Source organism: Myotis daubentonii, chromosome 2 (assembly GCF_963259705.1).
Source record: "Myotis daubentonii chromosome 2, mMyoDau2.1, whole genome shotgun sequence".
Lineage (NCBI taxonomy): Eukaryota > Metazoa > Chordata > Mammalia > Chiroptera > Vespertilionidae > Myotis > Myotis daubentonii.
In genome coordinates, this window is record NC_081841.1 from 215,447,011 (window position 1) to 215,460,345 (window position 13,335).

At 45.1% G+C, this 13,335-nt stretch overlaps 1 protein-coding gene across 7 annotated transcripts in view; it reads right to left on the reverse strand.

The window, feature by feature from the left end:
* Window positions 1–13,335, reverse strand: part of TENM3 (teneurin transmembrane protein 3) — a 584,034-nt gene that overhangs the window by 37,642 nt on the left and 533,057 nt on the right. For all 7 annotated transcript variants that reach the window (XM_059685785.1, XM_059685788.1, XM_059685787.1 and 4 more), the window contains 3 exons: window positions 11,082–11,349; window positions 9,335–9,478; window positions 3,368–3,617 (listed from right to left, as the gene is read on the reverse strand). In XM_059685785.1, coding sequence (XP_059541768.1) covers window positions 3,368–3,617; window positions 9,335–9,478; window positions 11,082–11,349 — 662 coding nt within the window. The remainder of the gene's footprint in view (window positions 1–3,367; window positions 3,618–9,334; window positions 9,479–11,081; window positions 11,350–13,335) is intronic.

Consider the following 13,335-nt stretch of genomic DNA (forward strand, 5'->3'; position numbering starts at 1 on the left):
GTGACTCGCGAGCCGCGGTTTGCCGAGCCACAGTTTGCTGACCGCTGACTCTAGGTAGACAAACAGGAATAAGCATCTGAAAAGAATTTTAATTTTTAAAGCTAAATTAAGAAGCGCCCATGAGCTCCAATATCCTGGCTTTGATTAATTAATCAACTAATTAATCAATTATTAATTTTGACTGATTACTTATGAAGCAAGTGGAGCTCCTATTCTTGTCAATGATTTATCATCTGATAACTTGGGCTCAAAAACCTTGGGTAGTTTCTACATCTCCCTGTTCCTTATCACCCACATACAGTGTGTCCATTTCCTTCATTTCTTTATTGTGTTGGTTGATTTCCTTCATGACAGCCATACTAGTGTGGGCACCTAGCATCTCACAGTTCTCTAACTCATCACCACGCCAGCCTGACCACTGACACCAGATGGAATCAATCTTCCTGGACGGCCGTCTGAGTATGCCGCCATCTCGTTCAAGGTCAGGAAAGGGTTCCCCGCCCCCCACCCTGGTCTCTGCTATCCTAGAGAAGAGCAATTCCTTAGGGTGCTCAGGTCCTCAGCGACCTGCCCGTACCTGCCTGTCCCCCGTTTCCCTCATTATAGCAACGTGAGTCCCCTGCTCAGATTCGGGTGGGTCTGAGTCCCCCAAGACCCCAGACCCCAGTAACTTCACTTGCTCTCTATTCTTCCTTCATGACTCCCCCCTCCTCTCTTCTGGTTGTCCCATTTAAGACTTCTTTTTTTGTCGTTGTTAATCCTCACCCAAGGATATGTCTCCATTGACTTTAAGAGACAGTGGAAGAAAGGGGGAGAGACAGAGAGAAACATCGATGTGAGAGAGACATATCGCCTGGTTGCCTCCCACACACCCGGACCAGGGGCTCCAAGGAGCGAACCCACAATTGAGGTACCTGGCCTTGACTGGAATCGGACCCTTCAGTCCGAGGGCCGATGCTCTATCCACTGAGCCAAACCAGCTAGGGCAAGACTTCATTTATTGACTTACATCAAATACCAACCCTGCCAGGAAACTGTTCTTCCCCCCTCCCCCTCCCAGTACCCTCTTCCTCCCCAGAATGACTCTCTCAGCATGAGCCGGGGTGTGATGAAGTGTCAAAGAATGATACGGAAAATATTCAGTCTGTTACATCTATATCTTGCTTCCCCTACGAGATTCAGAGGCCTGGGCGCATGGACTCCGTCTTCTACTATTACTTGTCAAAGTGGTCAAGTGGTCAGTTAACATCGATTGAGTTAAAGACATCAGTATGAAACCCGAACAGTGCACTTTCCATGCATGGCACACAGGAGACAGGCAGGAGCACAACGCGGCCGGGACAGCGTGCAGAGGGGAAGGCTCGGAGGATCATGAGAGAAGGGCCACAAGGACCATCACCGCCAACCACCACGAGTTAGTGCATCACGAGTGCATTTTGTTATGGTCTGTTAATAACAGCGTAGCTCTAACCACATGGGTCTTTTCCCGAGAAAGAGATCAGAGTGCTAATGAATTTGTCAAATGATTACGAAACCCACCTCGCATTCTGAAGACCCAGGAAATTATCCCATAGAAACCTAGCCATTTGGGCCCACAGAAATGGGCCGCGGTGCAGTGGGGAGCACACGCTCTTTAGAGTGGTTCCGACCCCGGTCCCCCACTTCTTAGTCTGTATCTTGGGGAAGACAGGCGCCCTTGCCGAGCCTCGGGGACCTCGCGTGCACCCCGAGGGCGGTGGGGTGGCTCTGCAGTGGCGTGTGCAAGGCCTGCCCCCGGCGGCTTGTGAAGAGGGCGCTGCGTTGCTAGCTTTTCCTGTATCGCCTCCGGCACGTCCACATTCATTTGGAGCACACGCCTGGGTGTGTCTTGCTTTTTGCTAGTTTTATTTGAAATATTGCTTTTGCCCCTTTTCTGCTGCCTGGAGGGAAGTTTTCAGTTAAGTGTCCCTACGCAGCTCATCTCCAGCTACTAGCAAGTCTGCACAGCGGACAGAATCGGAGAAGCTGAGCCTCCGTGTTCGCTCAACCACATTCATCCCGGGCTCTGAAGAAAGTCTCTTCCTCCGTAAGGAAATGGAAGCATGACTTCTTCAAACTTGAATCTGGCAACTCTCTCACCTTAGGGAAACAGAGGCTGCACAGCGAGGAACTCAGGGGGGTTAATCACGGGTGAGCCCGGGGAACCCACGCATGGAGGACTTCCAGCCCAGCAACGCCCGTGGCAGCAGTTCACACGATCTTCGGTTTTTAAGAACTTGCCAAAGGATGATATTTTGAGATGCTTTTTCTTGAACAGAGTCCCCTACACTGACTAAGCTTTGGGCCCCATGAACTGGGACCTGCCCTGGCTGTTGGCCAAACTCAACTCCCCTTAAACTCCCTACTGCGCATCATTTTTGTGCTGCTCAGTAGGCTTAGCTGCTGTGAGTCAGTAGCTGACGTTTGGAAATGTTCTTTGTTATACGAAGATGTTCATTATAATAATTTTTGGTAACGGAATTTCATTGATCGAAGTGAAAATAGTTTTCAGATCACATTACGTAATTGGCGCCAGGTCGCGTGATGCTAGCTCATTGAGTGGATTTAATGCCTGAGATGGTCTGTGATACCGAGTGTCCTCTCTCATGATGAAACAAGGTCAGAGCATCACACTGAAATGGAAGGACATTTGAAACATACAACAACCTTTACGCAAGGTGCTTACCTATGTCTAAAATCTTTATTTCTTGGTGGAAGCAGACAAAAGAGGTGAAAAAAGCACAGTTAGAAAAGGTTTCTAAAACACGAGTTGGATACTGAGATTTTAGTTATTTGTATGGAAAATGGCCAACGGGAGCAGAAATATCACTGGAAATGAATTGTGTGGGTCAAGGCTCATCAAATAACTTACAGAGTGGAATGATTTTGATAATCACACTGAAGTGAACAGAGCCGAGACAACCATTTGTTACTTTAGCTATTGGCATCATGGCTAATAACGTAGGAGAATAATTGCAGGAAAATATTTTATGCCTTAATTTCGCCCACTGTGAAATAAGAGAGTAACAATATACAGCTCAAGGTTATTCCAAAGGCAACTAAAGAGATTTAGAAATCACAGTTTCATTGTCCGGGAGAATAGAAAATTCACTAAAACCAGTGAGACATTTTATAGATGAGGTGACTTCATACTTATTTATATATTTGTGACGAAATATATACACGTTGTGCTTTCCCCCAACTTTAGCCAAGAATCCAGCTTCCATTTCTAGGGAGAATTGCAAACACTGGGAAGGCATGTTTAAGCCGATAAATGAGGACACCAGATCGACCTTTTACAAAGGCATGCTTCGCTCTCATTAACATCCCCAGTGAGGGAAAGACATACCTCAGCTCCAGAACGCTGGTCACGTTTCCGGAAGGGAATATCCGGCGGACGTAGTTGAAATCGCCCACGTACAGGCTGCCGTCGATCCCACAGGCCAAGGCCACCGGGGCCAGCAGCTTGTTCCCGTCCGCCTGCCCGTTGCAGCTGGGGCAGGAGATGCTGCGCCGGCGCCCGTTGCCCATGATGCTGCTGACCACCGGGGGCTGCTGGGAGATGAACTGGTTCTCCCCGTTGCCCTTGTACAGGATGCCTAGGAGAAAGGAAACACATCTCACAGCGCACGGTGTGAAGAGGAAAGCCAGCGGGGCCACCATAGCTCCGACCATCGCCCAGGGCCACCGAGGTGGGACCGGAAACACTTTTTTTAAAAAGTAGATTTTTATTGATTTCAGAGAGAAAGGGAAAGGGAGGGAGGGAGAGAGAAACATCAGTGATGAGAGAGAATCATTGATCAGCTGCCTCCTGCATGCCCCACACTGGGGATGGAGCCCACAACCATGGCCTGTTTCCTGACCGGGAATTGAACCATGACCTCCTGGTTCATAGGCCCACACTCAACCACTGAGCCACGCCGGCCGGGCTGGAAAAACTTTTATTTCAAGTTCTACTGTAAAGAACTCAATTTGATTCTCTAGCAGCGGTTCTCAACCTGTGGCTCGCAACCCCTTTGGCAGTTGAACGACCCTTTCACAGGGGTCGCCTAAGACCATCCTGCATATCAGATATTTACATGACGATTCATAACAGTATCAACATTACAGATATGAAGTAGCAATGAAAATAATTTTATGGCGGGGGGGAAAAATGGACACATATGTAATACCCTTTGTAATACTTTAAGCAATAAAAAAAAAGAAAAAAAAAAGAAAATAATTTTATGGTTGGGTCACAACATGAGGAACTGTATTTAAAGGGCCAGAAGGTTGAGAACCACTGCTCTAGGGGAAAAGATCATGACAGGATACATAGGAGATTTATATATGTTGTCTGTTAGGAGTTTAAAGAATGTCTGGAGAAAGATACAAAGGACTAATAAGAATAAGTAAAAACCCCAATTCTCAGCCTCAGTGGTTCTGAGACTTGGCTGCCCGGGGGAGCTGTAAAGACGCCGAAGCTTGGATCTCGCCTGGGAGAGTCTGACTTAGTTGGTGTGGGGTGCAGCCTTGACACTGAGGTTTTAGAAGATTCTCCAGACGATCCTAATGTGCAGCCGAGCTCGAGGCCCGGGCTCTCCATGATGTTCTTCAGGGGACAGCGCATTTACCTGGCTGTTAAAGGATGCTGGAAATACTAGAAATGGATCCAGCTTGGAACAGTGTGCTCCGTATCTCACTTATACGAGATTTAAAAATAACAGCAACAGCAAAACACAAGCAGGCCCACAGATACAGAGAATAGTCTGAAAATGAACAAAGCACCCCTAAATCAAGAGGTGTCTGGGGGCGACGAAAGGAGCACCACTCACCGAAGCTTGCAGACGCCAGCCGGGAGGACGGAAGGATGTGCTCTCCTTCTCCCCCAGTACCAACCCGCTGCCTCTGCTCGTGGCCAATAAAAGCCACCACAGCTTTCCCCAATTCACTCCTAAAACTAAGAACAGCTGACCTCCCCCTCGCCTCCCGCACTTGCCTAGGGTTTGCCAAAGTTGGCTTGTCCCGTATTGCAATTCCTCTGCTATTCCCGAATACACTCATTTTGTTTGCTAAAAAATAAAAAAGTGCACCGTAATATATAATATGAATTGCTTCCTTAAGAGTTTATCATTGGTATGGATTTATTTGGAGAGAGAGAGAGAGAGAGAGAGAGAGAGAGTGAGTTAGTTGTTATTCCACTTATTGATGCATTCATTGGTTGATTCTTGCATGTGCCCTGACTAGGGAGTGAATTTGCAACCTCGGTGAATCAGAATGATGCTCTAACCCAGTGATGGCGAACCTTTTGAGCTCGGCGTGTCAGCATTTTGAAAAGCCCTAACTTAACTCTGGTGCCGTGTCACATCTAGAAATTTTTTGATATTTGCAACCACAGTAAAACAAAGACTTATATTTTTGATATTTATTTTATATATTTAAATGCCATTTAACAAAGAAAAATCAACCAAAAAAAAATGAGTTCACGTGTCACCTCTGACAGGCGTGTCATAGGTTCGCCATTGCTGCTCTAACCAATGGAGCTACCCGGCCAGGGCCATCATTGGTTTTGAAAATAAATATACTTTTTGGAAAAGAATGTTAGAAAGTATACAGCAAACCTCCAATATTCTACTACACTGTCAAAGAATATCCTCCTTGCTTTTACTCTTGTCTGATATAAGAAGGCATGTACCTACAGTTATTCAAAATGTCAAACATAAGGAAACTGCTGTAGGGGGGGCAATTTATGACTTGCAGTGCGTTCTCCTGTAGGGCACGGAAGTGCCAATAACCTGAAGAAGACAAAATGCCAATCTGCTCCTTTATGATCCTCAATGAAAATCTGAGAAAAATTCCAAATGAGTATGAAGTATTTGCCTAGTTAGAAAGGAGCTGAGTTGAGATTCTAATTTTATTCATTTATCATGATTATACAGAGATCAAGGGTTCCATTTCGGTCTGATGCATGGCCGGCTGCCAGTGGTCACTGTTCCGTGCAGATCTCATGACCCCCTCAGTGTGTGATCTGTGTACACCGCCTGCTTTAACGTTCGAGCTGGACATATTATACTCATTGAATGATCGACACTGCAAGGCAGCTCTCCAAGCCAACGCATAATTATATATACATTTAGCAGACAAACTGTTAAAAGAATCAGCCCCCTGAAAGTACAAACAGGAAATCTGAGAGAATATTTTTTTCCTCCCACTTTGGGACAATTTTAAAGTGAAGGAGAGATCAAATAACGACATTCCCCTTAGAGTTCAGCGTATTATAGGGGGATTCTAGGATGACTTTCTATCCACTGAGCCAAACCAGCTGGAGCTAGGATGACTTTCTTAATGCTCTGCCATTTGGGTGATGTAACAGTCATAGCCAATCCACGTAAGGAAATCAGGAAAGAAAAACGAGGTTTACTCATAGTCAGGAAAAAGGAATCTACGTAAGACGAACATAACAACAAGTGAAATGCATTCCGCCTTCCATATTTAAGGACTCCATTAGTGATAACGAAGGCCCTTCTTGCTGGGATGACGCCATTTGACAACTATGGACCACAACTTCCTGTAAGAGCCAGTTCTGTGATTTCCACCAGAAGAATCCCCCGAGCCAGCCCACGCCCCCCTGCGCCTGGCTTGCTCAGTCATTCCCGCGAGTGACGGTCTAGTGCGAGTCTCCTCTCCGCTGACAGACCAGAAGGATGAACGCTAGAATGTTCCGTTCCGTGCTGCAGGGAGGCTGCCCAGGCACCTGTCAGTGTCTGCGTTTCTGCCTTCCCTTCTTCCTTCGCCTATTTTCTCCGCTCACCCACCCTGTCATGATTGCAAATCACTTGGTTTATTCTATTAGGCACATGTCACTTTGGAAAGCCACCACTTGTCAAACTGTTCTTGGATGGCGTTTCAAATCACATTCACTTCCCTCTACAAGTAGGTTACCTCGCATTTCAAAATCACATACATTCCATCATGTACAGCATTCTTCTTTTGGAGGGCAGGATACTGAATCGTCCGCTTTTTACATCCGAGCTGATATTTTAACAGAAACAAACTCCATGTTATTCTGTTAGAGGCATGGGCTTTCCCCGAGCTCTTTGCTTGTGGTCTCCCTGCTGGTTCCCAGTCTCCTGGGTGAAGTGCTGGGCTAACTGGTTATTAACTTTCCGCTATGTTCTCACAATGCCGAAGGTGCATCTAGACAGCTTACCCCTGTTGTGTTTGTAGAGAACGTTGAAGGCATACAGCGATTTGCCAGATTGTGTGAAACAGAACGTAAATAATCTAATCGAGAGCATACCGGCCTGGCTGGCACGTGGCTCTGCGACCTGAAAGACCACCGGGAGGCCCGAGTAACTGACTCCGCACACTGACATGCTGGCACCGCGGCGGGCGATGAGAAGGGACGCAGGCAGCTGCCTCGGCTGGGAGGGGCGCTTCCCCAAAGCGTGTGCTGCGCGGGGCGCCGGCTCCCAAACCTCTGAGGCGCGAACTGAACTGCGACTTCCTGCCCAGGACGCAGTGGGAAGAGGAGAGCCAGAACTGCTATGTGACTGGGGAGGTGTGCGGCGTTTCTGTTCCGCTTCTTACCGCTGATCTGCTCAGGCCTGTTCTCTTCTGGAGGGAAGGTACCAACCAGCACTGTCAAGCACTGGCCTGGAAGCTGCTTGAGAATGAGTATGTCTGGAGGTTTATAATGCATCCTCTCCAAACTGAATACATTAAAAAGAAAAAAAGAATGACTATCAAAGCAACCTTAATCTGAAAGAGTGACCATTAATCACACTCAAATATTTAGTTCTATTGGATGCTAAATTCATTCTGAACTGCCCCAAAACCTCTGCAAAGGCAAAGCCGGACTATGTCATCAGGGCTGAAATCTCTAGAGCTCCTGGCAGGACGGGAGTCTGGAATAAGGTACCGTAAGGTTCTGCTCTTCCAGGAGAGTATTTATCAAGGATCTGAGCTGTAGCCAGCATGTGGACAACATGTAAAGACAACAGAATTTGCTTCGTATAAGTTATATGCTTTATGAGATGAAGCTGGTCTTAAAAAAGAAATTAGGCTGGTCAAATTTTGCAAGTAATTTATTTCTTTTAGTTTGTGATAGCTAAAGTATGTTTTTTTCAAAGCATATTCACCTGTATTTTACATAAGTTCTCCTACAAGTGTTAGTCTGGATTCTTGCTTTCCTCCCCCCTCAGATTATTCTTTTATTTTTTCCCTAATATTTGAAAAGTCAAGTAACAGGGTATGTGACCCAATTTGAGTGTAAGAATATATATTTTTTTCTCATATACACTCTAAGATGAACCGAAAAACAATCGAATAGGCTAATTAACTAAGGATTAAGATCTATTAAAAGTATCTTGGAAAAGTAACACGGATTTTTATTTTTTCTTTAGAAGAAGACCTCCCTCTCTCCGTTTTGGGTAAATCTTCAGAGAGCACTTCAGATAACTCAGTGACTGGCTGCAGAAGGAGACTCCTGGGCGAATCCACGGTGAAGAAGCCTTTCAGTGCAGCACGGCTCAGCCGCTTCCATTCTCACGGGAACACTACTTTGGTGATGAACGTCTGAACGTTCATACAGTTGTTAGAAGAGTATTACATAGTTCTCACGCCAGGCTTTTACAGACTTTACAAGCACAGCACACCGTTGAACATGGATTTGAACTGCGCAGGTCCATGATACGTGGATTTCTTGCAATAAATACATACAGTGTGTAAATGTATTTTCCCTCCTTTATGATTTTTTCTTTTTTTAAAAAGAGTAGACCACTTGAAAAATAAATTTAATTGATGTTTTTAGAGAGAGAGGAAGGGAGAGGGAGAGAGAGAGAAACATCAATGTGAGAGCAAAACACCTATCGGCTGCCTCCTGCACGCTGCCTGTTGGGGATTTAGCCCACGCCTCGGGCTTATGCCCTGTCTGGCAATGGAACTGGCAACCTTTCAGTGCCTGGGATGACACCCAACCCATTGAGCCACACTGGTCAGAGCCCTTATGATTTTCTTTTCTCTAGGTGACTGATTGTAAGGATTCAATATATGATACTAATGTAACATGCAACATCTATGTTAATTGACCGGTATGTTATCAGTAAGGCTTCTGGTCAACAGTAGGCTATCAGTAGCTGAGTTTTGGGGAGTCAAAAGTTATACCCAGACTTTTCACTGAGCCGGGGGTTGGTGCCCCTAGTTCTGTGTTGTTTAAGGGTCAATTGTAGATCCTTATCTTTTCTTACGAATGCTAATCCCATCACACAGAGAGTAAAGGGTTGCGCAATCTAGTCAGCTGGAAGGTGAGCGATAGTAACTATGAACAAGACCTTACCGTTCTGAACATCCAACACGTGATGCTTATCCAGCGTCCAGCCGCCCATGTTGGAGGCATCCAGTTCGTAGCCTTGCAAAATGGCAGTTCTCTTCTCCCACAGGGTCAGGTCCAAGCACGACTCGTACTCATATCCCACCGACACTGCAATGGAGACAAACCAAGTCCCTCTGTCAACTACAGCAGAAATACAATGCATGTCGTTATTTTTCACAATTATGTTCTGAGACTGTATTTCTAGTTATTTATGGGCGGAGTATAGTTTTTTTATATGAGAAGATTTGATCGCATAAAATATCTTTTTCCCTAAAAAAATGTCCTCCAAATATTACTTTTGCACTGGTGTCGTTGAAAGCTAGTATTTTTATTTTACCACAGTATTCTTTACTAGGGGATCATAGCACATAATGAAGTTCAGGTTGGGCAACTAGTTAAGTAGTTAGATCAGATAAATCCGCCCCAAATGGTGATCAGTTCATACCAACTTAAAATCTTACTTTCTATCTGAATTAGTAGAGCTATTTAGTGTCCAAGAGTATTAAGTTATGTAAAACATTTAGAATAAATAAGGCTCAATACAGCAAAAAATACAGTCCCCCAGCTCCACAATTATGGATTACAGCCATATTATGACATTATATTCACGTTGTCAGGAATGAACAACAGAATTAACAGTAAATTAATATGAACAAATCACAAAAAACCTCAGCGTTCACAATGCAACATGAATTTTAAAGTTCAGAACAACGCGAAGGGAGTAGTGGCAATTATCTGGCTGCTGGGAATTAATTCAAGTCCACATTACAGATTAACTTCAGAATACCATGTTTGCTCTATGAAAAATGAGTAGCAGAAAGCACACTATCCTTCGGTTTTGATGTTTCCTGAGCCAGAGTTTGAGCTACTCTAAGTATATCACCACACGTCAAACCTGGATTACACCATCCAGTCACTCAGTGAACAAATGGTTTGACTGATGTTTTAAGAATAGCCTCTCCTTGAATTGATCTTCTGATCAAAAGAGCTAACATAATTTTTAGGCACAAATGTTGTCTGATATCCTGTTAATCATCACTATGAATCAAAGCTACACTAGTCGTGAGATACAGAAAGACATGAAAAAATAAGAAAAGCCAGGGAGATAAAATTACAAAGAAGAAAAATCAAAAAAGGAAAGGATACAATAAAGAAAAAACATGAAAAAAAAGATAATCTGATATCTCTTCCAGAATATTCTTCTAAGATATAATTTCAGCCAGAAAAGATGATGACCCTGTCTCCTCCTGGCCACATGGAATACACTCCTTTTTCCTGGTGCATCTAAGCCAACCAGTGGGCAACTTCCCTATGACAGTCCCACTGCTCCTATCTGCTCACCCATTGGTTTCCACGGGTTACAATTACTTTTAGGTTAATTCTGAATCAAGACAATTTGTTGTTGTTGTTAATCTTCACCTGATGATATTTCCCCCCATTGATCTTTAGAGAGAAAGAGAGTGGAGGGGAGGGAAGGAGGGGAGAGAGAGAGAAAAAGAGAAACATCGAGGTGAGACAGACACATCGACAGGTTGCCTCCCACATGCCCCTGACTAGGATCAGGGATTGAACCTGCAACTGAGGTACATGCTCTTGACTGGGAATCTAACCCACAATGCCTTGGTCTGTGGACCAACGCTCTGACCACTGAGCAAAAACAGCCAGGGCAAGACAATCTGTTTGATGCAGAATACATTTACATGGAACTCACCGACAGCTTCAGACAGACCGTAGACCTTCTGATTATACGCGTCTGTTTTATCCCATATGAAGGTGTAGGCCAAGTTGGGTGAGGCGGGAAACCACTTCTGAAAGAGTCTTCCTACGACAGCCACCATGAGGTGGACCTTCATCAGGTTGAAGGGTATCACGGCCTGGGTCATGGTGACCTTGAGGACGGACTTGTACCCGGCAGCTCTGGAGCTCAGGTAGGACAGCCTCAGGTCTGTCCCCGGGATTGTGGTTTCTTCATGGAGCACCTGATGTGGATAAAGCACAAGCGCACACTGGGATCCCCTACAGCCACGAGATAAAATACACGGGAAGGACCGAGTAGAGCAACCGAGACACCAAGGAGTCACTGTTCCTCTATGCCCAGGTGAGCTGTGATCCTGCTGGACAACCAGGGATGCATCTGCTGCCAGCCCGGTCTCCTCCTCCTCCAAGCCTCTGGTCATTCATTCTGGGTCACTCGGACCTCAGGGGCTCCTCCTACAGGAGACACTGTGACTGCGCCACCGAGTGACGTGCACGGGCTTGGTTTACAGTCACCTGGAGTCTCACTGGCCCGTTTGTAATTTAACCTGTTGCCCAGGAAATTTGGAGCAACATGTGTAAGATGGTTGGCTCAGAACACGGATGTGCTCTAGGCCAGAGAGCTGGGCTCCCCCAGCTGCGCAACTAGGGATGAAACTTCTGCTCTGGCCTCATCACCTGATTGGTCGCAGCCTACAAAGGCAGGGATGATGACAAAAAAGGCCAATTCATGTGGGTTCAATTGTCGCACATTCCATATCCATGTGGAAAGGTAATGTAATAACAGCACATCCTCATAATTAGCTCAACACTGAGCTAGGACTCACCACTGATTTTTTTATATGACAGTAAATGAATCAGTAGTTTAAAGCTGTGAAAAACTTCCCCTGTGAACAACTAATGTGTTATTGAATGCACACAAAGACACTGAATACATATCTTCTGAATGGAAACTGGACAGCAAAAAGTTAATATAATTATCCACGTAAGAATTATCTACTGTACACCTTAAAAAAAATTCATAACCCTACAATTTACCCATTGATGTGACTAGTTCAATGAATGACAATAAATTGATATTGATGCATACAAAACATTACTTAGTTATTTTGAAAAATGTATTTATGTAGCATATACAAGTCTTCCTAAATGATTCAGACTCTCCTTGCTAATACGCCTATTCATTTGGCTAATAATGGCAGCCCCACAATGGCTTACTACATATAGTATATGTAGTATATGTCATATACTGTCATATGTCATATATGCAGTATATGTCATATACTGTAAAGGGCAAGGCTCTCCATGTCCCAGAACCTGGGCAGGAAACACCACTTTCTCAATTTAGAATTAAATAGTGTTTTCTTTTTTTGTGTTTTGTGAATCCTCACTGGAAGATATTTTTCCATTGATTTTTTTTAGAGAGAGTGGGAGGGAGGAGGAGAAACAGAGAGAGAAACATCGATGTGAGAGAGACACATGGATTAGTTGCCTCCCACACACACCCCAACCAGGGCCGGGATCAAGCCTGCAACCGAGCCTCCTGTCCTTGACTGGAATCGAACCCAGGACCCTTCAGTCTACAAGCCTATGCTCTATCCTCTGAGCCAAACTGGTTGGGGCTACGTAGTGTTTCTAGACACTTCCTCACATTGCCCTCCCAAGATTCATCACGCAGACAGAAAGGATCACCTTTTATGTTACAGAATTATGGAAGAGAGATTCAATGTTCAGGAGTGTTTCTCTCCCCCAACTCCTCTCACACAGGACACAGGAATGATGTGCACCCGTCATCTCCAGATTTTAATAACTTAAGGAGAAGCCTGGAAACTGAGGGGGTCGCTGTCAGTGTCAATGGAAACAATCCAATGCCTGGAAGTGGCACAAAAGAATGAACTCAAGGAACTTCCATTCTGGTGTGCGATTGGTGTTGGCATGAATCTACAATGGGCCATGCCGATGCCCTGCAGTAGAGTAAGTAGGCATTGCCACACTTGGACAGGCCACCTTAGTACAGTCGGGGCTCTTTACCAAACACACTGACTGAGCTCAGACACTCACTGTCTTAAGCAAAATAGTTCTGGAGCACACAGAAACTTTCTAGAGCTCATTACACTCAGGGAGACCACCGCATTAAGGATCGACTGTGGGGTGTGAGGTGAATAAATGAAACAAAATGCACGGTTCTCCCATCACGGGGTGGAATGTCA